Source organism: Cervus canadensis, chromosome 29 (assembly GCF_019320065.1).
Source record: "Cervus canadensis isolate Bull #8, Minnesota chromosome 29, ASM1932006v1, whole genome shotgun sequence".
Lineage (NCBI taxonomy): Eukaryota > Metazoa > Chordata > Mammalia > Artiodactyla > Cervidae > Cervus > Cervus canadensis.
Window position 1 is genome coordinate 3932369 of NC_057414.1, and position 22280 is coordinate 3954648.

A 22280-nucleotide genomic window follows, 5' to 3' on the forward strand; every position below is an offset into this window, starting at 1 on the left:
TGATGTCAGGTGCTTTAACACTGAACTACCAGGGAAGCCTATCATTAGGACAGCTTGAGCTAAGCCTGAATAATCTGGCAAGAATAGTGGAATTGATCACTGAGAGGAATGAGTTTTTGTTGTTTTTAGCTGACCAGGGTTTGAAGTGTGGCATCTTAACCAGCAGACCGCTGGAGAAGTCCCAGGAATGTTTTTAAATATGTTCTAAGAGTCTCTGAATAATACCCATGGAAAACAGTGAATTAAGAAAATAACATTTCTGTACTGTGTTGATACCGCTCCACCCCCTATCCCCATTTTCATTCCTGTTTGGATTCTTTTATGAGGTTTTTAATGAAAACAGCTGTATGGTTTTTTCTTGTGTTAATATAAAGGAGTAGAGCAAGTGAATGTGGGAGAAAGTACTGGGAAAACAAGGAAGTTAGGTTCTTAAGTAAGTGGACAGTGTTGAATACTGTAGATCCCAGAATTGTACCTTATGTACGAGTCTCTGTTTATTCAAAATTAGATATAGGTTATTTTTATAGTTTTATTTTTGTGTACAGATTTGCTTAACAATCACTCAATCTCTAGGCCAGGTTCTGGTAACTGAAGAGCCTTTATAAGTAGTTTATATTGTCTAGACCCAAGGTATGCAGCAAACCCAGTCTGGAGCAAAATGGGAAATAACATCTTTCTAAAGACAGGCTTAGAAATCCTAATCCAGTAATTTAAGATGTTTCCTTTCTCTGGTAGCAGGGCTGAATTATACCTGTAAGAAAACATTGAGACAGTTCACTAGAAAAGATAGTTGTATTAAGTGATAAATTTGTATACAGCATATATTAATTCCAGAAGTCTTAAAACTAGCTTAGGGTAAAGATTAAGGTAATAGCATTCTCTTCAATGTCTGTTAGTCCTAAAAACTGGCCTTTTGTTTTCTTTTGTCCTTCCCCCCCCTCCCCCCCCCATTTCACCTCTGGAAGCTTATAGATTGTTTGGTACAAGAGTTCATCAGAGAATAACTGAGTTATTTTGGCTTATAGCTACACATTTTCTGATAGAATTTTCTTTTAGAAGTAGCACACAAACTCTTAAGAACATTATGCATGTAACGTAGCTTTCACACTAGTCACAGTAGTACTTGCTTGCAGCTTTATATTTCGAACCTGAACCTCACACCCAAGAGATCAGTGTGATAAATTTCCAGAAGTGTTTTCAAATTCCTGGAAAGTATCTGTGATTACTTGGATAAAACAAGTCTCATTAATGCTTTCAAATCAAACAGGTAATATTCCCTAAAAAAAGAGTGTACTTAAGTTTTTCAATAATTATGGAAAATAATCCTACCTAGCTGCTAGGCCACCATTCACAGGGATAGCCAAAAAAACAGGGTACAGGCCACCGAAAACAAGACCAACCAATCCACCTCGTATTATTGTGCAGGTTTCACAATGCAGATCACCTAGGAAACAAATTAGTTCTGCAAATGGATATTCAAGCAAACACTTAAAGAACTCAAGGTCCACAGATAGGCAATTTTAAAGCAGTAATACAGCAAATGCATTTCTACAAGGCATGTTAAAAGGTATACATATGGATGATTAAAACGAGTAACTGATAAAACCATGTTAGGGAAATTCCCTAATTTGTTTTCCATTTGAATATAATAGTTTGCACTGCTTCTAGTTTTGTGCACTTGTATTAGCAAACCTGGGCTAGTATTTTTGTCTTTAAGAAACTTTTTTAAACCCATGGGAAATCTGTTTTAACAATTTAATTCATCTTACATTTTTATATTATATAGTCTGGTTTTATTTTTATAAAGTTATTCATTTTCAAATTAGTACATGGTACTAGAAAGTTAACTTATGTTTTCACTCATTCTATTCACTTCATTGTCTCCCTGCATATCAAAACTCTTTCCACAATGATCTTGGGGATTCAAACAAAATACTCATCCAATTTAAGCAAATTTGAAGTAGCACTTAAGAGAATTTAAATGGACTGCCTCCTTCCTTACTACCACCTGTGACAATTTTTTGTTTTAAATCATAAATCCTTTCATGATTTAGCTGAACTTGGAGTACTCAGCAAATATTGTGAATTGTCCAAAGGAAATCAAGTCTCCATGTATTTGATAACTACTGTATACACACACATATGGTGCTTTTTGATTTACTACATAGTCTTGTTCCCACAAAATGTTTTTTCCCTTTAAGAAACTATAATGTTAAGGCAGTCAACATTTTTTAAAGTTTCCAAGTATTTCTTACTAAGCACTGTGGGAAAGATAGGTTAGATAAAGGAAAGTACTTAGCATTACTGTGTATCTATTTTACTTGTTTGGTAGACCATGCTAATATGAATTAATTGCTGCTTTACAGAGGCTAGCAAGGTTCAGTCTTATCCATCCGAGTCTGACAGATGTACGCCGTGACTACCTTAAATCATATAGCTACTTTAAGGATTAACATAAGGTGCAAACTGTATACCAAAGTGAACTTACTGGTGATAGTGAAATAGAACTTACCTGTATTCAAAGGTAAACTTACAAAACCTTTATAAGATACATTTGCTGTCAAAAATGGGATCACTGCCATTGGTAAGCCAGCAGCTATACGAGCCTGTGTCACATGCAAGATGCGTCGAAAAAGACTATTTGCTATTAGGCCACAGAGAGCAGCATTAAGTCCAACATATGCTGATCCATTTTCAAGCAGATTCCTGAATGGGTGAGAAAAAACAGTAACTTTGCTCTATTGTGTATGTAAGCTCTCCAAGAAGAATTCTGGCATATGTTACAGAACTTAATCAGGATTTTAGGATCATATTTATTATATCTTAACAGCTCTGTAAAACAAACCTAAAATCATTGTTTTACATAGAGATTTTTATTCTAAAAGGTTCTGAATTTGGCCAACACATTAAGGATGCAGTGGTACAATTTGTTTTGTGATTTTGTAAAGTATGGAAATTCCCCCTGCCCCGGGACCCTTATATAGCAGGGAAGAGCTTCTGAAGAGTCTGACTTAAATGCCTCTCTAGGCTCCTACAACGCCCAGTACTTATAAAGCGGTACTGTTTTATCATAGATTTACATGTCAGCCTTCCCAACTAGCCTGTAAACAACTTGAAGACTGGCTACAAAGACACAAGTATCTTGGTTTCAACAGCACCTGACACCTAGAAGGCATTCAGTAAGGTGGAACTGATGTTTCCTATTAATCTTCCGTGAAGCATTGGAGTCAGGGTTGGGGGGCCGGGGTGGAACAGTACTAACATTTAAGGGATCCTCTATGCTAGGCACTTCATAAGAACTCATTGAAATAAAAGTGATGTTTTGGGATAGTAAATGGTAAAGCTGGTTTTTAAGCATTGGATGTATAAGTTTTAAAGTGCACATTCTATCCATTCTTTAGTTTCAGGGGAAAAAAATAACCCTAAAACTGCTGAATATTGAAATACTCCAATTCAGAGTCTTCAGCCTACCGTTTTAACTTTTTTACCACCTGCCTTGCCACCTGTAACACAGGCATTTCAGTCTCTCAGTTTTCTTACTAGTCTTAATTAGCCAGACTAACCATACGATACCCTCTCTAACTACTATGGTTAATGCTCAATCTTAAAACAGCTTTTCTAGGAATTCCTAATCGAGTTTTCTACATTGTGTAAGATTACCTCTCTTACTGGTCATTTTGTAATCATAGTGGTACTTGGCACTTAGTCACTGAGCACCTTACTGCATACAGCACACTTGGCTGTGAAGGTACAAAAATTGCCTACCTCCAGTGTTTTTACAGTTTACTACTGGAGACTGAAAGATACATAAACTTGAAATCTAACAGAAGTGTACTAAAACAGTAATGGCAGTACAAAGGAGGCAGTTTCGAAACTTGGGGTACGTAAGACGGTATTTGTGATGAGGACCTGGAGAACTACGGAACAATAACAAAACATGAATATGAAAAGACCTGTGTATTTTTGTGGGAGCTAAGGGAGTGGGAAACTTAAGCATTTCCTCTAAAATACTGTTATTTTCATGATAACACTGTGAAATACATATCCTCTTCATTTTTAGTCATGGGAACAAATACTAAGGTAAATAACTTGTCCATATACATAATTATTATATACATTATAATATGTTGATATATTATGTTGCTGCTGCTGCTAAGTCGCTTCAGTCGTGTCCGACTCTGTGTGACCCCATAGACGGCAGCCCACCAGGCTCCCCCGTCCCTGGGATTCTCCAGGCAAGAACACAAGTGGGTTGCCATTTCCTTCTCCAATGCAGGAAAGTGAAAAGTGAAAGTGAAGTCACTCAGTGTGTCCGACTCTTAGCGACCCCATGGACTGCAGCTTACCAGGCTCCTCCATCTATGGGATTTTCCAGGGAAGAGTACTGGAGTGGGTTGCCATTGCCTTCTCCATATTAATGTTAAATATTAAAAATTACGTAAATAAGTCCCTAAATATATCAGGGAGTGTAACTGGAATCTGAATAGCAAAGTTTGCTGTCTCCCAACCAGATTTGAATTTCCTGTGGCTTAAAGTCACGTTGTTTAATTAATAATTCAATAGAAAATTGTTATCTAGCAGCTCCATAGCTGGTCACTGTTCCCAAAAAGTGCCTATACAACTTAGAAATGTGAACTCAGGAGTTTTTTGGAAAGATAAAAAATAACTAGAATCATGAACAAATGAAATATAAGATCAGAAATAATAAGTGGCAATGAAATTTGTTACATTATTTTGTAGATTAGAAAGTGAAGTGTTTGATATTCAAGCTTAATATACTTAAAAACTTTTCAAATAACACATGCCTGGGAAATCCCATGGACAGAGGAGCCTGGGGGGCTACAGTCTATGGGTTTGGAAAGAGTTGGACATGACTTATCAACTAAACAACACCCACCAGGCTCCTCTGTCCATGGGATTCTCCAGGCAATAATACTGGAGTGGGTTGCCATTTCCTTCTCCAGGGGATCTTCCCAACCCAGGGATCAAACCCAGGTCTCCCACATTGCAGGCAGACACTTTAACCTCTGAGCCACCAGGGAAGCCCTCAAACAGAACTAGGATACATAAAATAGAATCAGGAAAAATAGGGAACAAGGGAAAGATACGGAGGTGCTGCCGTCTGCCCTGCTTAGGTGCCAGGGACTGAAAACAGTTTACGTCCAAACTAAAGCTTGCTTTGCAGTTCTAGCTCACTTCCCCATTGCTGCTTTTAATTTTGTGCAAGTCCCAATAGCACATCCTACCTCCTCCTCTTCAAGGCTGTCACATCTACCCTTCTTTGTGTTAGTCTTTGTGGCTTTCCCTTCCTCACTGGCCTGGAAACATGGGTACATATCTTTTATTTGCTTAAAAAGGTTTTCTGATTACCTCTGAAAAACAGTAACACTGTATGTGTGTGTGGTCGGGGGGGAGGAGAATTGGATAAACAGCTTAAAAAAATCTCACCAAGTTCTTATTACTGCCTTTGGGTTTATAGGTTCTCCCTTGTTTAGCTGGTGTCAGTAAGATTGGAATTTGTGCAAGATAGTAAAATTACACTTCCAAAATGTATTTCAAATCCATCCTTTTTTTCACTTCAAACTGCCACCACCACTCACTGGGATTACTATGCCAATTTTCCTACTGGTGGTCGTCTTTTTCTCTCCTACCTGAAATCTGTTTTCCAGAAAACAACTGGAATGTTCTTTGGAAATGTTAGCTGGGTCATTCCCTGCTCAAAACTCTGTCTCTTTAACCTTATGCCCACTTCCCTTATACTTCAGTAACACTGGTTCCTCAAATACGACAGACTCTGCTGTCCTGTTGATTGTGCATATGCATACGCCATTCCTTCTCTGATTTTCAGTTTGCATGGAGTGTTAGAGTGGCTGCCTCCGAAGAAGAGCTAAGAACATTTTGTAGGGACTGCAGTTCATTCAGTGTTGTCTTCAAAGATCAGCATGTTTCCTATGTAAATTAATAATACCTTAATGATCTTTTAGCTATGATCCCATTTCTCTGAAATTTCTTGTCTAGCTATGTGTGTTACATGGCACTCTCAGACTGGTAAGTATAGTAATGAATTGAGTGTGGTAAGAGTGGTAATGAATTGAGAAAGAAGACAGTTTTAAAATCTAAAATTTTGTTATTTAAATTAGTCCATAAATACATACATTTGTTTCTACTCTAAGCCAAATGGAAAAACTGAGACATTTAATAGAAATGTCCAAAGAAACGAATTTTAGCCTTGACTTCAAGTAAAATAGCTAATCTCTCTGGACCTTGTCTTTCTCATCAATGCAAGAAAAATGTCAGTTTCTTTCTGATAGTGTATGTTGTTTACAGTCAAACTAAATTGAAATGAATCAATGATGAAAATCCACCTGATAAAATTTTTTTAAGTATAAGAAGGGATCTTACCTTTCTGCTTCTGGGAGTTGGTTAATTTTTCGGGCTATGATATCAATTAAGTTCTCCTTGATGACAGTACCATCTGGTTCATGATTTTTCATCTTGAGCCTTAAATTAAAATATCATTTTTCAATAATGTGTATCTATAGAAAAACAGCAAAAGGGCTTATAAAAGCCCTCTGAAGATCATAAATATTTAGCTTAAAAAAGTTAGCCATAGCTTCATTTCATAATCATCAATTTGATTATGAAACTGATTAGCATAAACACCTCTGCCTCCAAACCCCCACAATTCTATGTGAAACAGAATCCAGAACATGGACAACACATGAAACTTTCAGAAAACACAGAACATTTTTGTGACCCTTAAAAATATTGTAAATTTGCAAAAAGCACTTTCCATAAAATACATAAATTTTAAACTAGTATTAACCAGTTAAAATGAACTCATTCATAGATACCATAAAGATAAGCCAGTGGTAGAGAAAATGTTTGCAATACAAAGGAGTCATTGTTGGTACTCAGAATATGTAAAGTACTAGAAATCAGTAAGAAAAAGGCAACCAACTCAATAGAAAAACTGACAAACGGTGTTAACAGGCACTTCTCTTTGCAACCCTATGGCCTGTAGCCCGCCAGGCTCTTCTGTCCAAGGGATTCTCCAGGCAAGAATACTGGAGTGGGTTGCCATTTCCTCCTCCCAGGGATCTTCTGACCAAGGGATTAAACCTGTGTCTACTATGGTTCCTGCCTCCCAGGCGGATTCTTTACCACTGAGCCCCGAGGGAATCCTCCTGAATTTGGAATTGTAACAAAGAGGAAAGCCAAACAGCCAATAAATAGGAAAATGTGCTTAACCACTATAATCAGGGAAATAGAAATTAAATTTCAATTACTGGTAAGAATGTGGGGTAAAGGAAACTCATGCTGGTGGAAGCATAAACTGTATCCAATTTGGGTAAGACCGGGCTTCCCTTGTGGCTCAGCTGGTGAAGAATCCGCCTGTAATGCGAGCGACCTGAGTTGGGTAGCTGGGTTGGGAAGATCCTGTGAAGAAGGGAAAGGCTACCTTACTCCAGTATTCTGGCCTGGAGAATTCCATGGACAGGGGCCTGGCAGGCTACAGTCCATGGGGTTGCAAAGAGGCGGACACGACTGAGCAACTTTGACTTTCATGACAACTACTTTGGAAAAGAATTTATTTAGTAGGTAGAAGACACTCGTGATTTCACCTCTGCCCTAGAGCAGAGGTCAGCAAACTTCTCTAAAGGGCCAGATGGTATATATTTTAGGCTTTGTGGGTCACATAATGGTCTTTGTTGCATACTTAGAAAAACTAAACAGTAAAAAAACTTAAAAAATATAAAACTCATTCTGGTTGGCTGCAAAGAAACAAACGATAACCTTTCTCTGGTCCACAGGCAGGTAGTCTGTTGACTTAGGCACTAGCTGGAGTAAGAGAGTGAGGGAATGGGTGAATGATGAATTCACTTTCATGCATTGGAGAAGGAAACGGCAACTCACTCCAGTGTTCTTGCCTGGAGAATCCCAGGGACAGAGGAGCCTGGTGGGCTGCTGTCTACCGGGTCGCACAGAGTCGGACACGACTGAAGCGACTTAGCAGCAGCAGCTTGAAGATTTAGTTCATTCGATTTAGCTCATATTTCAGGGCAGCAGAGTAAAGAAAAGCAAAAGTTCAGAAAAAATGTTCTACATTATTAAGTAATTTTCTTGGTTCACTATTCATTTGCTAGAAAATTATAACAAATTTTACTGGGTAGCCATTGGGTGCCTTGCGAAATGCTGAGTGCACTGAATTTCATATCATTCTAGTTAGTGCTTCGCTGATGGCTCAGTGGTAAAGAACCCACCTGCTGAGGCAGGAGATGTGGGTTTGACCCCTAGGTGGAGAAGATCCCCCGGAGGAGGAAGTGGCAACCCACTCCGATATTCTTGCCTGAGACGCCCATGAACAGAGGAACCTGGCAGGCTACACAGTGTAGCAACTAAACAAAGTTCAAGTTATCCTAAGTACAGTGCAGGCTTGGACATTTATGTCTAGGTTTCCTGGACTCAAACTTTCCGAGGGCCTTGGTTACAATAACATGATAGGATCTCTGACCTACAGGAACGCTGAATAATTTTATGTTGGCGGGGTGGTGGAAAGAGATATAAAAACAAGCAAATTCAGTATATACAAGGTGTATAGTGTATATGTCTGAAATGTTTCCCCCAAAAGTCCCGCCTAATGCTATCACTAGTTTTCTGTTCAATGCTCTGCATACTGCTGAGGTTCCTGCTGTGAGCTGGCCATTTTCTAAAGTGTGGCTATTAAAAGTCACCCTTAATTTGGTCCGCAGTAGGTCACTGTATGTATCCTGGTTATTAATAATATATCCACAGCTAAAGCAATGAATGCCACGTTTAAATGTTACAAACACTTCGAAAGCCTTTTGCATTAGTTATCTAAGATAGCTGCCGAGACAGACAATGAAGAAAGTGGGGCCGATGAAAATTAAATTAGGCCAAGGTCACCCGGTAAATTGGCAGTAAACCTGGGATTAAGTTCGAGCGCAGGTTTCCAACCTCTTCCCCTTCCCCGCCCCCGCCGCCAGAGGTTTAATTTAAATATAAGATCTTTTCTTGTAGGGGGGAAAGTGTCGGGACGGTCGGGCCGATGGAACCGACTCCCCTCTCGTTGTGACTCAGTGCTGGGATCTCATTACCACGCTGCGGCAGAACAGCGCGTCAGGCCGCTGCGCATCTCTCTGTTCCCGCCGGCGCCCCTCTTCCCGAGCGCCGGTACCTTACGCGCGTCTCCGTGCAGCCGCGGCCTCGGCGGGTCTCCTCCGGCCCCTCGAGGGCTCACGCCACGCTCCGCTAGAGTCGCCTGGGCGCGGCCATTTTGGGCGCCACGTAACCGGCCCGAGGCGGGCGCCGTGTCGGAGCCGGCGGCTGATTGGGTTTCCGGGGCCGAGGCTGCGCTCGGCCTTCCCGCAAGTGGGCGGTGCTGCGCCTCCGAGGCCGGAGGTTTGGATAACGCAGAGGGTACCGCTTACAGCCTGTCTCCGCCTCTCAGGATACGGACTGCGGAAATTGTGAGATTTCAGTCTGAAAACTGAGTGACCTGAAACCCGTCCCATTAGTTGAAACTCTTACCTTGGGTACGTTACTTAAAATTTCCTGGCCAATAGTTTACACGTCGTGTACTGATACGAGGGATAGACATATATATAAAATTGCACAGCCCTCGGCATACGAGATAGGTCGTCGGTTAAAACGAAGTATAAAAGTACTTGAGATTTCTTTGCTCCACCGATTTTCCATTCTTCCTTGGATCTTGAGCTTCTGGTGCAGTTTGGTTGATCCTGCCACCATAATTTGAGCGCCCGAAGAGCAGCAGGAGCTTGTTTTCTCTGTATTGCTTATGAAAGGAGTATTAGGTGAATGAGGCGAAAGAAAAACTAGAGAGCAAAGGAGGCTTGTGGCTCCATCAGTCAGGACAATTGACGAAAGTCTTGGACCAAACCTCTGAAGACCTCTGTTTGCTGTCTCCTCGCATCCTCTTTCCTCACTTACCAAGCAGGAAGGGGGCACTTTCCTCTGTTAAAAAGCAGGAGGGAAAACAGTCTCATTGGTTATTCTGTAAAGCTGTGAGGATCCTGTTAAAGCTCTTGCCGAAGTTGTTGGGAAAAATAATTGAGCTTTATCTAAGGAGAAAGTGGTATCTAAGATAGATAAAGGGAGGGGGGTAACTTCATAGGAGACGTGAGCAGACCTCTCCCCAGCCCCTTCGCTGAGAGGGCTTTATCTACTGTCAAACTGTCGCTTGTCAGTGAACCAGAAAATAAAAACAGGCCTTCATATTTGGGGGTGGAAAGTGGGTGTGCATCCAAGCTGGAAAGTTTCCGAGGTAAATGAGAAAGTTTGGGAAAACCAGATTGTGTGTGTGTGTGTGTGTGTGTGTGTGTGTACGCGGTTTCCGAGGTAAATGAGAAAGTTTGGGAAAACCAGATTGTGTGTGTGTGTGTGTGTGTGTGTGTACGCGGTTTCCGAGGTAAATGAGAAAGTTTGGGAAAACCAGATTGTGTGTGTGTGTGTGTGTGTACGCGGTTTCCGAGGTAAATGAGAAAGTTTGGGAAAACCAGATTTTGTGTGGGTGTGTGTGTGTGTGTGTGTGTGGTACGCGCCTGCGTGCGAACGCGTTTTCCCCCTAACACTCTGTACTCTTATCCAATGTCATTTTCAATGGTTTGAAGCTAATTTGAAGTTAATAAGTGTGCGTGCTGTACAATATCTGAAGCAAGCCATTCCAGAGTAATAAAAGCAATTTTGTACGTTGAGATTTTATTAAAAAACTGTTCTTTCAAGACAGGATGAAATGTCAAATTCATCAGATTTATTGTCTTAAATTGTTCATAGTTTTTCTTTTATTTTTCTCTAAAATCTGTAGTGAGGCCACATTTCTTTATTATTGGTCATTGTGTCTTCTCTTTTTTATGTCTGATCAGTCGGGCTAGTGATTTGTAATTTTTTTAATCTTCTCAACTAGTTTCATATTTAATTGATTTGTTTGTTTTGTTTTTTTCTGTTTTCAATTTGATCGTATTCTGCTCTGTTCTATATTTTTTCCTTTCTTATTCCTACCTGAGATTTAAGTTGGTCCTCTTTTTGTAATTTCTTGAGGAGAAAGCTGAGATCATTGGTGTGAAATCTTTTTCTACTCCATATGTGAGTTTAATGCTATGAATTTCCCTTCAAGTACTGCTTTCATTCCCTGGTGGCTCAGTGGTAAAGAATCTGCCTGCTAATGTAGGAGGCACGGGTTTGATCCTAGGATGGGGAAGATCCCTTGGAGAAGGAAATGGGAACTCCAGTATTCTTGCCTGGGAAATCCCGTGGACAGAGGAACCTGGCAGGTTACAGTCCATGGGGCCCCAAAAGAGTTGGAGACAGCTTAGCGACTAAACAGCAACAACAGATTTTGAAACACTGTTCACTCTTTTAGTTTAATTCCAAATACTTTCTAAATTCTCTCTGCTATTTTCTTTGACCTGTGAGTTTTTTGGAAGTGTGTTATTTCCTAGTAGTTAATTTTTCAAATACCTTTCTGTTATTGATTTCTAATTCTATTTGATCCTTTTAAATTTATTGGTATTTATAGCCCAGATTTTAGTCCATCTGTGTAAATGTTTCATATGTGATTAAAAAGAATGTATATGCTGCTGCTGTGCCAAATTTTCAAAAACATCAATACCGTAAGTTGATTGGTAGCGAAGAATTCTTTATTCTTTCTGAATTTCAACCAACTTGTTCTATCAATTATTGAGAGAAGGTTATTGAAATCTCTATTATGGGAATCATTCTGTTTCTCCTTTCATTTCTATCAGGTCTTGCTTCATGTATTTTGAAGCTTCATTATTATATGAATAAACATTTACCTCTGTATCATTATGAAATAACCTTCTTAATAATTGGTAATATGCCTTGCTTTGCACTTTATTTAATATTAACATAGCCACTCCAATAACTTTGCTTTCTTGTTTTTTTGTTCACACCACATGGCATACAGGTTCTTAGTTCCACGACCAGGGATTGAACCCTGTGCCCCCTCTGCTGGAAGCATGGAATCTAAGCACTGGACCCCCAGGTAGGTCCCTCCAATAACTTTCTTTTGATTCGTGTTAACATGACATAGCTTTTCCCATTGTTTCACTTTTAATCTTCTCTTGGTGTTTTTATGCTTAATGTAGGCTTCTTATAGGTAGCATATAATTGGATATTGTTTTTTAAAAATCGAAATTGACAATTTCTGACTTTTAATGAAGATGTCTAAGCCATTCATATTTAAAGTGATTTTTATATTCTAGGGTCTTAAATCTATCATCTTGCTGTTAATATTTGTTTTCTATTTGTTTCACATGTTCTATATTCCCCTTCTTTTTCTTCTGCCTTTATTTTTTGAACTGAATATTTTTAAATTCTATTTTATTTCTTCATTGGCCTATTAGGTATAATTCTTTTAGCAAATGGTAACAGTTGCTTTAGCATATACTGTCTACCTCTCTGTTGGTTTCCACAGGCTACCAGGAAAGTACCACAAGCTTTGTGGCTTAAAATAACAAATTTATTCACTCACTATTTTGGAGGCTAGAAGTCTGAAATCAGTGTATTGGCCAGGTTAGTTCCTTCTGGAAGTGCTGAAGGACAGTCTGTTCTGTGCTTCCTTTCTAGCTTCTGGTGGTCTCTAGCAATGCTGAGTATCTCTTCACCTGTAGAAGTATTGCTGCAGTCTCTGCTTTTATTTTCATATGGTGGTTCTCCTTGTGTCCTTGTGACTTACTATGGCCTTTCCCTCTGTGTGTGTCTGTGTACCCAAATTTCTTTTATCGTATAAGGACACCATTGGTTAAGCATTCACCCTAATCCAATATTCCTCATTTTAACTTAAATCTGCAGAGATGCTAATTCCAAATAAGGATACATTCACAGGTACTGGGGATTAGGACTTGAAAATGTATTTGGGTGAGGGTCACAATTCAACTCACAACAACATCTTTGACTTGTCACAGTCTATCTTATCTGCCTCCTGAGAAATCTGTATGCACGTCAAGAAGCAACAGTTAGACCCGACATGGAACAATAGGCTGGTTCCAAATTGGGAAAGGAGTACGTCAAGGCTGTATATTGTCACCCTGCTTTTTTAACTTCTATGCAGAGTACACCCATGTGAAATGGCGGGCTGGATGAAGCACAAACTGGAATCAAGATTGCCAGGAGAAATATGAATAACCTCAGATATGCAGATAACACCACCCTTATGGCAGAAAGTGAAGAGGAACTTGCTAAAGAGCCTCTTGATGAAAGTGAAAGAGAGTGAAAAAGTTGACTTAAAACTCAACATTCAAGAAACGAAGATCATGGCATCCAGTTCCATCACTTCATGGCAAATAGATGGGGAAACAATGGAAACTGCGAGAGGCTTTATATTGGGGGGCTCCAAAATCACTGCAGATGGTGACTGCAGCCATGCCATAAATTTAAAAGATGCTTGCTCCTTGGAAGAAAAGCTATGACCAACCTAGACAGCCTATTAAAATATTAAAAAGCAAAGACATTACTTTGCTGACAAAGGTCCATCTAGTCAAAGCTATGGTTTTTCCAGTAGTCATGTATGGATGTGAGAGTTGGACTATAAAAAAAGCTGAGCGCTGAAGAATTGATGCTTTTGAACTGTGGTGTTGGAGAAGACTCTTGAGAGTTCCTTGGACTACAAGGAAATCCAACCAGTCCATCCTAAAGGAAATCAGTCCTGAATATTCATTGGAAGGACCAATGCTGAAGCTGAAACTCCAATACGCTGGCCACCTGATGTGAAGAACTGACTTCTTGGAAAAGACCCTGATGCTGGGAAAGATTGAAGGCAGGAGGAGAAGGGACGACAGAGGATGAGATGGTTGGATGGCATCACTGACTCGATGGACGTGAGTTTGAGTAAACTCTAGGAGTTGGTGATGGACAGGGAGGCCTGTGGTGCCAGGGAGGTCAGTGTGGTTGCTAAGAGTCGGACATGACTGAGTGACTGAACCGAACTGATCTTGTAGTGATATTTTACCACGTTACAAGTGAGAATGTTACCATGGTATACTTTCATTTCTTCTCAGTCTTTGTGTTATTGTTGTCATACATTTGCTTCCATACGTGTTATAAACTACATACCACATAACCATTTTTTGATGTCAGTAGTGATTTGTCTGTGAAATAACTTTAATACTAAGAAAATTTATATTTATCCACATATTTTCCATTTTTAGTGTTTTTCTTTTGTTTTTAATAGATTCATTTCCATCTGGTATCATTCTATCCAAAGTATTATCTTAGAAAGCAAATCTTTTGGTGGTGAAATCTTTTGCATTTTGCAAGTCTAAATAGTATTTGGCTCTAGTTTAAAAAATTGTGGTAAAAAACCATATTACTAAATTTACCATGTTAAAAAAAAATTCACCATGTTAACCACCTTAAAGTGTATAGTTTAGTAGTGTTAAGTATGTTCACATTGTTAAGCAATAGATCTCTAGAACTTTTTCATTTTGCAACCCTGAAACTCTGTACCCACTAGATGCTAATTACTCCTCTTCACTCCCCTCAGCCCTTGGTAACCACCTTTCTGCTTTCTGTTTCTATAAGTTTGACTACTTTATATACTTAATGTGAGTGGAATCATACATTATTTGTCCTTCTGTGACTGATGTATTTTATTTAGGACAGTGTTCCTGAGTTTTATCCATTTTATAGCATGTGACAGGATTTCTGTCATTTTTTAAGAGTGAATAATATTACAGTTTGGGGCTTCCCTGATGGCTCAGACAGTAAAGAATCTGCCTGCAATGTTAAAGACCTAGGTTCGATCCCTGGGTTCGGAAGATCCCGTGGAGAAGGAAATGACAACCCACTCCAGTATTCTTTCCTGGGAAATCCCATGGACAGAGGAGCCTGGCAGGCTACAGTCCTTGGGGTCACAAAGAGTCAACACAACTGAATGACTAACACTTTAGCTTCACTTTCAATATTACAGTTTATGAATATATGTGTGTGTGTGTATGCATATATCACAGTATCTTTTTTTAAATTATTTATTTTGACTGTGTTGGGTCTTCATTGCTGCATGTAGGTTCTTCGCTGAGGTGTGTGGGTTTCCCTAGTTGCTACTCATGGGCTTAGTTGTTGTATGTGGGATCATAGCATCACCGACTCAATGGATGTAATTTGAGCAAACTCTGGGAAACTGTGAAGGACAGGGAAGCCTGGCTTGCTGCAGTCCATGAGGTTGCAAAGAGTTGGACATGACTTAGTGACTGAATGACAACAATATGTCCCTGCACAGAGATCTCCCCTGGACCCCCTACATTGGGAGCACAGAGTACTGGGCCACCAGGGAAGTCACTACACCACAATTTCTTTGTCCATTCATCTTTTGATGGATGTTTGGGTTGCTTCACTTGGTTGTTGTGAATAATGTTGTGATGGATATTGGTGTATAAATATCTCCTCAGCATCTTACTCTGAAGTCTGTTGAGCTATATACCTGGAAGTGATGTTGGTAAGAGAGTAAACCTTAAAAGTTCCCATTCCTAGAAAAAAAATTATACATGTACGTGGTGATGGAGGTTACCTAGACTTATTGTGGTAATCATTTTGAAATATATACATGTATGAAATCATTATGTTGTGTACCTGAGACTAATATGATGTTGTATGTCAATTATGTCTTTTTTAAAAAGTTTTTTAGCTGAAATATAGTTTACAATGTTTCAGGTGTACAGTGAATGATTCAGTCATACATATAAATACATATATGCTCTTTTTCAGATGCTTTTCTACTATAGTTTATTACAAGATATTGAATATGACTCCTTGTGCTCTGCCGTAGGTCTTCATTGTCTGTCTGTCTTATATGTAGTAGTGTGTGTCTGTTAATCCAGAATTCCTAATTTATCCTCCCCTTCTTCCCTCTTTGGTAACCATAAGTTTGTTTTTTATGTCTGTGAGTCTATTTCTGTTTTGTAATTAAGTTCATTTGTATCATTTTTTTGGATTCCACATAGAAGTGATATCATATGATATTTGTCTTTCTGTTTCTGACTTGACTTCGTATGATAATAATGATACTATCAATTTTGTCGTTATGAAAAAAGAAACCAAAATGTAAATACATGATTAAAACTTTGTCTTTTGCCTTAAAATATAAGTACATAGGAGTTTCTGTGTGCAAAGAGGGAAACAAATAAAAACTGTTTTTGTCAGCTGTGGTGAATGTGACTTCTATGTAACTCGCCATAGAAAGGGTGGAGGGTCAGAGGAGAGGTAAGTCTTGCAGTTGGGTATACTCAGCAAGGACATGCAGGAGGGTCCATGGTGCTTTGCTTCTGCCAGCAATGATGTGAATTGGTTCAAGTACAGTAAAAGGGATTTGGTTTATACTAAACAAAGTGAATCTATTTGGATTGAAATTTGAGGGATTTTAGTTATACCTATTGATGAAACAGACTTTAATTTAGTGTAATGTATATTGACAGAATATATTTGAGTAATATACATATATATATTGAATAATAAACTTGAAAAAAGAGTACAGTGTTTAATTTCCATATATTTGTGGTTTTCCTATTTTTCTTCTACTATTTATTTCTAGTTTCATTTCATTGTAGCTAGAGGAGATACTTTGTATAATTTCAGTCTTCTTAATGGTGTAAAAACTTGTTTTGTAGTTTAACACGTTATCTGTCTTGAGAATGGTTTTATATTTTGATTCTCTTCTCATTTTCCTTTGTGTAAATTATATAGGTATTTTCTTTGTGATTACCACTGCAATGACACGAAACATCTTAAAATTATAACAGTATATTTTAAACTGATACTGACTTCAGTTTCCTGTAAAATCTCTCCTCCTTTACATCTCTGCCTTGCTCATTACAGGCGCACCTTGGAGATTGTGACTTTGGTTCCAGACCACCTTAATAAAGCAAATATCACAGTAAAGCAAATCATACAAATTGTTTGGTTTACCAGTGCATATTAAAGTTACATTTACACTGTATATAGTCTATTAAGTGTGTGATAGTATTATGTCTTTAAAAACAATGTACATGCCTTAAAAATACCTTATTGCTGAAAAATTCTAACCATCATCTGAGTCTTCAGTGAATTATAATCTTTTTCAGGTGAAGGGTTTGAAATATTGCAAGAATCACTAAACTGTGACAGAAAGACATGAAGAGAGTAAATACTGTTGGAAAAATAGTGTCTGACTGGGTTGCTACAAATCTTCAATTTGTACAAAACAAAGTATCTACAAAGCACAATAAAGCAATAAAATGAGGTATGCTTATATATGTTATTGACGATGCAGTTAATTCTTTTATATTGCATACCATTAACATAAATTTACGACAGTTTTTATGCTTTTGTATCTTCAATTTTATATTAGATTGTAAAGTGATTTACACATATACATTATCACACTACAGAATACTTACCTTTACCAGGGAGTTTTATACTTTTGTCTGGTTTTGTGTTGTTGCTTATAGTCCTTTTGCTTTAACTGGAAGGATTCCCTTCAGCATTTTCTAGGGCAGGTCTAGTGGTAAGGAACGCCCCCAACTTTGGTTTTTGTAGGAAATCATTTCTCCTTTGTTTTTTGAAGAACAGTTTTCCAAGTTATTGTATTCTTGGTTGGCAATTTTTCCTTTCAGTACTTTAAGTACATCATCTTACTCCTTTCCAGCCTACAGAGTTTTCACTGAGAAATCTGCTTAGAATCTACTAGTAGCTCCTTTGTACATAACAATTTGCTTTTCCCTGGCTGCTTTTAAGATCCTTTGCCTGTGACTTTGGACAATTTGATTGTAGTGTCTGTAGATTTGCAAACTGGCCACCACACAAGGAGGGCAAGGAGAGACTGACAAATAAAGCAGACCACTTCATCTTGGTGGGTGGCAGTTTTATTAAGCAAGGGAATTTACATACAGGGCTTATCTTGGGCAGCTGCAAGGTGAGTAGATCTCCACACCACCTGTCAGAATCTCTAAGTTTACAGAGTGGCCTTAACTGGGTTCAGTCGTATATGCTATCTGGATGGTCTCAACAACATTGCTGTCTCAAGGCTGTGTCCTTGAAAACGGTTCCTACCATTTTCAAGGGCAGAACGTGCATTCTAAGGACAGAGGGTGGACAAGAAGCCGTTTTGCCCTGATCCAACTCTCTGGTCAACCAGTGGTCATGTCTGCTTGATTTTCTCTTTTAGCAACATCTCTCATTGCAAATCCCTTTAGAGTTTTGCTAACTGGAGTTTATCGAATATCTTGAATTTGTATGTCCACTTCTCTCCTCAGATTTGGTAATATTTTGACCATTATTTATTCTTTCTTTCTTCTCCTGCTGGGATTCACATGATGCATATATGGTTCGATTTGATGATGACCCCAGAGTGCTTTAGGCTGTCTTCATTTTTCATCATTCATTTTTTTCCTTTTCTCCTCTGCAAAAAACAAACAAACAAACAAAAAAACCAAACAACTTTTGCAGTCAAATGCTCTACCCCTGAGCTATACCCACCCCCCAAAAAGACGTTTGAAAGTTATGTCTTCAAGTTCACTTGATTAGTTCTTCTGATTTCTTGCCTTTGCTTTTGAGTCCATTTATTGAACTTTTCAATCTAGATATTTACAACACTCTTAAGTTCTAGAATTTCTGTTTGGTTCTTCTTCATCGTTTCCTTCCTTTATTGATTTTCTCATTTTGTTCATTGCATAATTTCCTGATTTCAGTTAGGTGTCTGTGTTCTCTTTTAGTGCATTGAGTATCCTTGTAACAATTTTTATTTTTTTTGGTAATTAATAAATTTCTGTTTGTTTCATTAGGGTTAGTTTCTGGAGATTTAATTTGTTCCTTTAAATGTGCCTTTTTTCTTGTTTCTTTGTATGACTTGTTACTTTTCGTTGGGACTTTAGCATTTGAAGAATCAGGCATCACTCCCGGATTTTTCAATCTGCAATTGTATAGGGAGAACTTTTTCCACTTAGCCTGGCTAGTGATTCTGGAGGCCACTCAAATATTTTCTGGGAACACATACTCTCTGTGCTTTAAGAGGTTTGCTAATTCTTCTTGAAAGCTCCTGCTGGAGGGTCTGTTTGATACTGTGGCCTCTTTGGTGCTGTAATAAGCTGGGTTTTGGATCTCTACCTAGTCTGTCTGGTAATGGAGACTGGTGAACACTGATGGTTGGGTTCTTAGATATCCCCAATCTGGCCCCTTCACTTCTGTCGGTACTTGGATTCAAGTGAGATGGAGAATGGTCCCTCAGGCAGCCCCCTTAAAAGTCAGAGTGATGGACATAAATTCTACTTGTTTCCCTCACCAGGGAGAGTATGCGAATAGAGGTTTTCCTCCTAATGGTACCACACTGTGTGGGCAGTAAGGGTTCTGGCAAGAGAAAGTGCAGTGAATTTTCCTGCCAACTTTGAGACAGTTGGCTTAGTGTTCACCTGGGGTGCAGGATCTTTTTTAAAAAACTCATTTTATTCACATGTAGTTAATTTATATATATATATATACATATATGTTGTTGTACAATTGCTAAGTCATGTCTGACTCTTTGCGACCCCATGGACTGCAGCACGCCAGGCTTCCCTGTCCTTCACTTTCTCCCAGGGTTTGCTCAAACTCACGTTCATTGAGTCAGTGATGCCATCCAACCATCTGACTCTTTTCCAATGAGTCAGCTCTTTGCATCAGGTGGCCAAAGTATTGGAGCTTTAGCTTTAGCATCAATCCTTCTAATGAATACTTAGGGTTGATTTCCTTTAGAATTGACTGGTTTGATCTTTTTGCAGTCCAAGGGACTCTCAAGAGTCTTATCCAATACCACAATTCGAAAGCATCAATTCTTCAGTGCTCAGCCTTCTTTGTGGTCCAACTCTCAGATGTGTACCTGACTACTTGAAAAATCATAGCTTTGACTATAAAGAATGTTTATCAGCAAAGTGATGTCTCTGCTTTTTAATACACTGTCTAGGTTTGTCATAGCCTTCCTTCTAAGGAGCAAGCATCTTTTGATTTCATGGCTGCAGTGAGGAGTCCAAAAAAATAAACCCTGTCACCATTTCCACTTTTCCCGCATCTATTTGCCATGAAGCGTTAGGACCAGATGCCGTGATCTTAGTTTTTTGACTGTTGAGTTTAAGCAGACTTTTTCACTCTACTCTTTCACCCTCATCAAGAAGCTCTTTAGTTCTTTACTTTTTGCCATTAGAGTGGTATCATCTGCATATCTGAGGTTATTGACATTTCTCCCAGCAATCTTGATTCCAGCTTGTGCTTCATCCAGCCCAGCATTTCGCATGATGTACTCTGCATAGAAGTTAAATAAGCAGGGTGACAATATACAGCCTTGATGTACTCCTTTCCCGATTTTGAATCAGTCTTTTGTTCTATGTCCAGTTCTAACTGTTGCTTCTTGACCTGCATACAGTTTTCTTAGGAGACAGGTAAGGTGGTCTGGTATTGCCATCTCTTTAAGAATTTTCCACAGTTTGTTGTGATCCACACAAAGTCTTTAGTGTAGGCAATGAAGCAGAAGTAGATGTTTTCCTGGAATCCCTTTCTTTCCCTGTGATGCACTGAATGTTGGATATTTGACTCTGCTTCCTCGGCCTCTTCTAAAGCCAGTTTTTGCATCCAGAAGCTCTTGGTTCACCTGCTGTTGGAGCCTGGCTTGAAGGATTTTGAGCATTACCTTGCTACCGTGTGAAATGAGTGCAATTGCTTGGTGGTTTGAACATTCTTTGACATTTGCTTCTTTGGGATTAGAGTGAAAACTGACCTTTTCCAGTCCTGTGGTCACTGCTAAGTTTTCCAAATTTGCTGGCATATTGAATGTAGCACTTTAACAGAATCATCTTTTAGGATTTGAAATAACTCAGCTAGAATTCCATCACCTCCTGTAGCTTTTTGGTAGTAATGCTTCCTAAGGCCCACTTCACTTCACACTCCAGGAAGTCTGGCTGTAGGTGAGTAACCACAGTGTTGTGCTTATCCAGGTCATTAGAACCTTTTTTGTGTAGTTCTTCTGTGCATTCTTGCCACCTCTTCTTAACCTCTTCTGCTTCTGTTAGGTCCCTACCATTTCTGTCCTTTATCATGCCCATCCTTGTCTGAAATGGTCCCTTGGTATCTCTCATTTTCTTGAAGATATCTGTAGTCTTTCCCATCCTATTGTTTTCCTCTATTTCTTTGCATTGTTCACTTAAGAAGGCTTTCTTATCTCTCCTTGCTATTCTCTGGAACTCCACATTCAGTTGGGTATATCTTTCCATTTCTCCTTTGCCTTTTGCTTCTCTTTTTTTCTCAGCTATTAGTAAAGCCTCCTTAGACAACCACTTTGCTTTCTAAATTCATTTTCATCTTCTTTCCCATTATGATTTATCACAGGATATTGAATACAGTTTCCTGTGCTCTTCTGTAGGACCATGTTGTTTATCCATTCTGTATTTAATAGGTTACATCTGCTAATCCCAAACTCTCAGTTTATCCCTCCCCAAACCCCAGATCCTTGGCACCCACCAGTTTATTGTCTGTCTGTGAGTATGTTTCATAGATAAGTTCATTTGTGTCATTTTAAATTCCACGTATAAGTGACATCATATATTTGTCTTTGTCTGACTTACTTCACTTAATTTGATAATCTCTAGGTCCATCCATGTTGCTGCAATGGCATTATTTCATTCTTTTTATGGCTGAGTAGTAGTCTATTGTATATATGTACCACATCTTCTTTACCCATTCATCTGTCAATGGACATTTAGGTTGTTTAATTAATCCTTACAATACCCTCAAGACATAAATATTCCTCCCATTTTACAGATGAATGATGGGAAAATCAAACAGGTTTAGTCATTTTACAAGTCCTTTCAGGTGGAATTCAAATGTTGAGACACTAGGTGTTGGGTCCAAATCCTTCTCTCCTCAGGAAGGAACTGGGATTTTCAAGTTTCCCCCGACAGTGTGTCATTCATTTGGCAGTGGGGCTTATGGCAAGACCGTTTCTCAGCCTTTCCTACATATTTTGGTGTGTACATTTTCTTGTTTGCCTAATATGTAGGAGTTGCTCAGCTAGTTTTCTAGATTTCTTTTTTCAAAATTTTTATTGTCTGTAGCTGCTTTGCAATGTTGTGTTTCTGCTCATGAATCAGGTATACGTATACATATATCCCCTCTTTTTTAGATTTCCTTCCCACTTAGGTTACTGCAGAGCATTGAGTAGAGTTCTCTGTGCTGTAGAGCAGGTTCTCATTCGTTATCTGTTTTATACATAATAGTGTATATATGTC

At 38.8% G+C, this 22280-nt stretch overlaps 1 protein-coding gene and 1 long non-coding RNA gene across 4 annotated transcripts; one reads left to right on the top strand and one right to left on the bottom strand.

Annotated features, from left to right (window-relative positions):
* Positions 1-515: 515 nt before the first annotated feature.
* On the bottom strand, positions 516-9337 carry TMEM126A (transmembrane protein 126A). 3 transcript variants are annotated; one of them, XM_043451517.1, is made up of 5 exons: positions 9200-9337; positions 6403-6501; positions 2513-2706; positions 1330-1444; positions 516-751 (listed from the first exon to the last, which is right to left on the bottom strand). In XM_043451517.1, exons 2-5 carry the CDS (start codon positions 6492-6494, stop codon positions 559-561), a joined length of 594 nt encoding a protein of 197 aa, XP_043307452.1. In that variant the 5' UTR covers positions 6495-6501; positions 9200-9337; the 3' UTR covers positions 516-558. The 3 variants fall into 3 exon arrangements, with proteins under 3 accessions (XP_043307452.1, XP_043307453.1, XP_043307451.1); XM_043451518.1 differs by having other exon boundaries at positions 9205-9324; XM_043451516.1 differs by having other exon boundaries at positions 9120-9249.
* Positions 9338-9397: 60 nt separating this feature from the next.
* LOC122430680 lies at positions 9398-13170 on the top strand. The gene is made up of 3 exons (XR_006266369.1): positions 9398-9557; positions 11966-12043; positions 13112-13170. It is a non-coding gene; the product is annotated as an uncharacterized LOC122430680 (long non-coding RNA).
* The last annotated feature ends 9110 nt before the right edge of the window (positions 13171-22280 follow it).

What these genes read in the sequence shown, in the direction of transcription:
- TMEM126A (XM_043451516.1), bottom strand. Translation starts at nt 9,157, where the DNA reads ATGCGCAGCGGCCTGACGCGCTGTTCTGCCGCAGCGTG. An exon ending in CAACTCCCAGAAGCAGAAAG is followed by an intron (nt 2,707 to 6,402) that starts GTAAGATCCCTT and finishes TCACCCATTCAG; the next exon opens with GAATCTGCTTGAAAATGGAT. An exon ending in AATGGTGGCCTAGCAGCTAG is followed by an intron (nt 752 to 1,329) that starts GTAGGATTATTT and finishes GTTTTCTTACAG; the next exon opens with GTATAATTCAGCCCTGCTAC.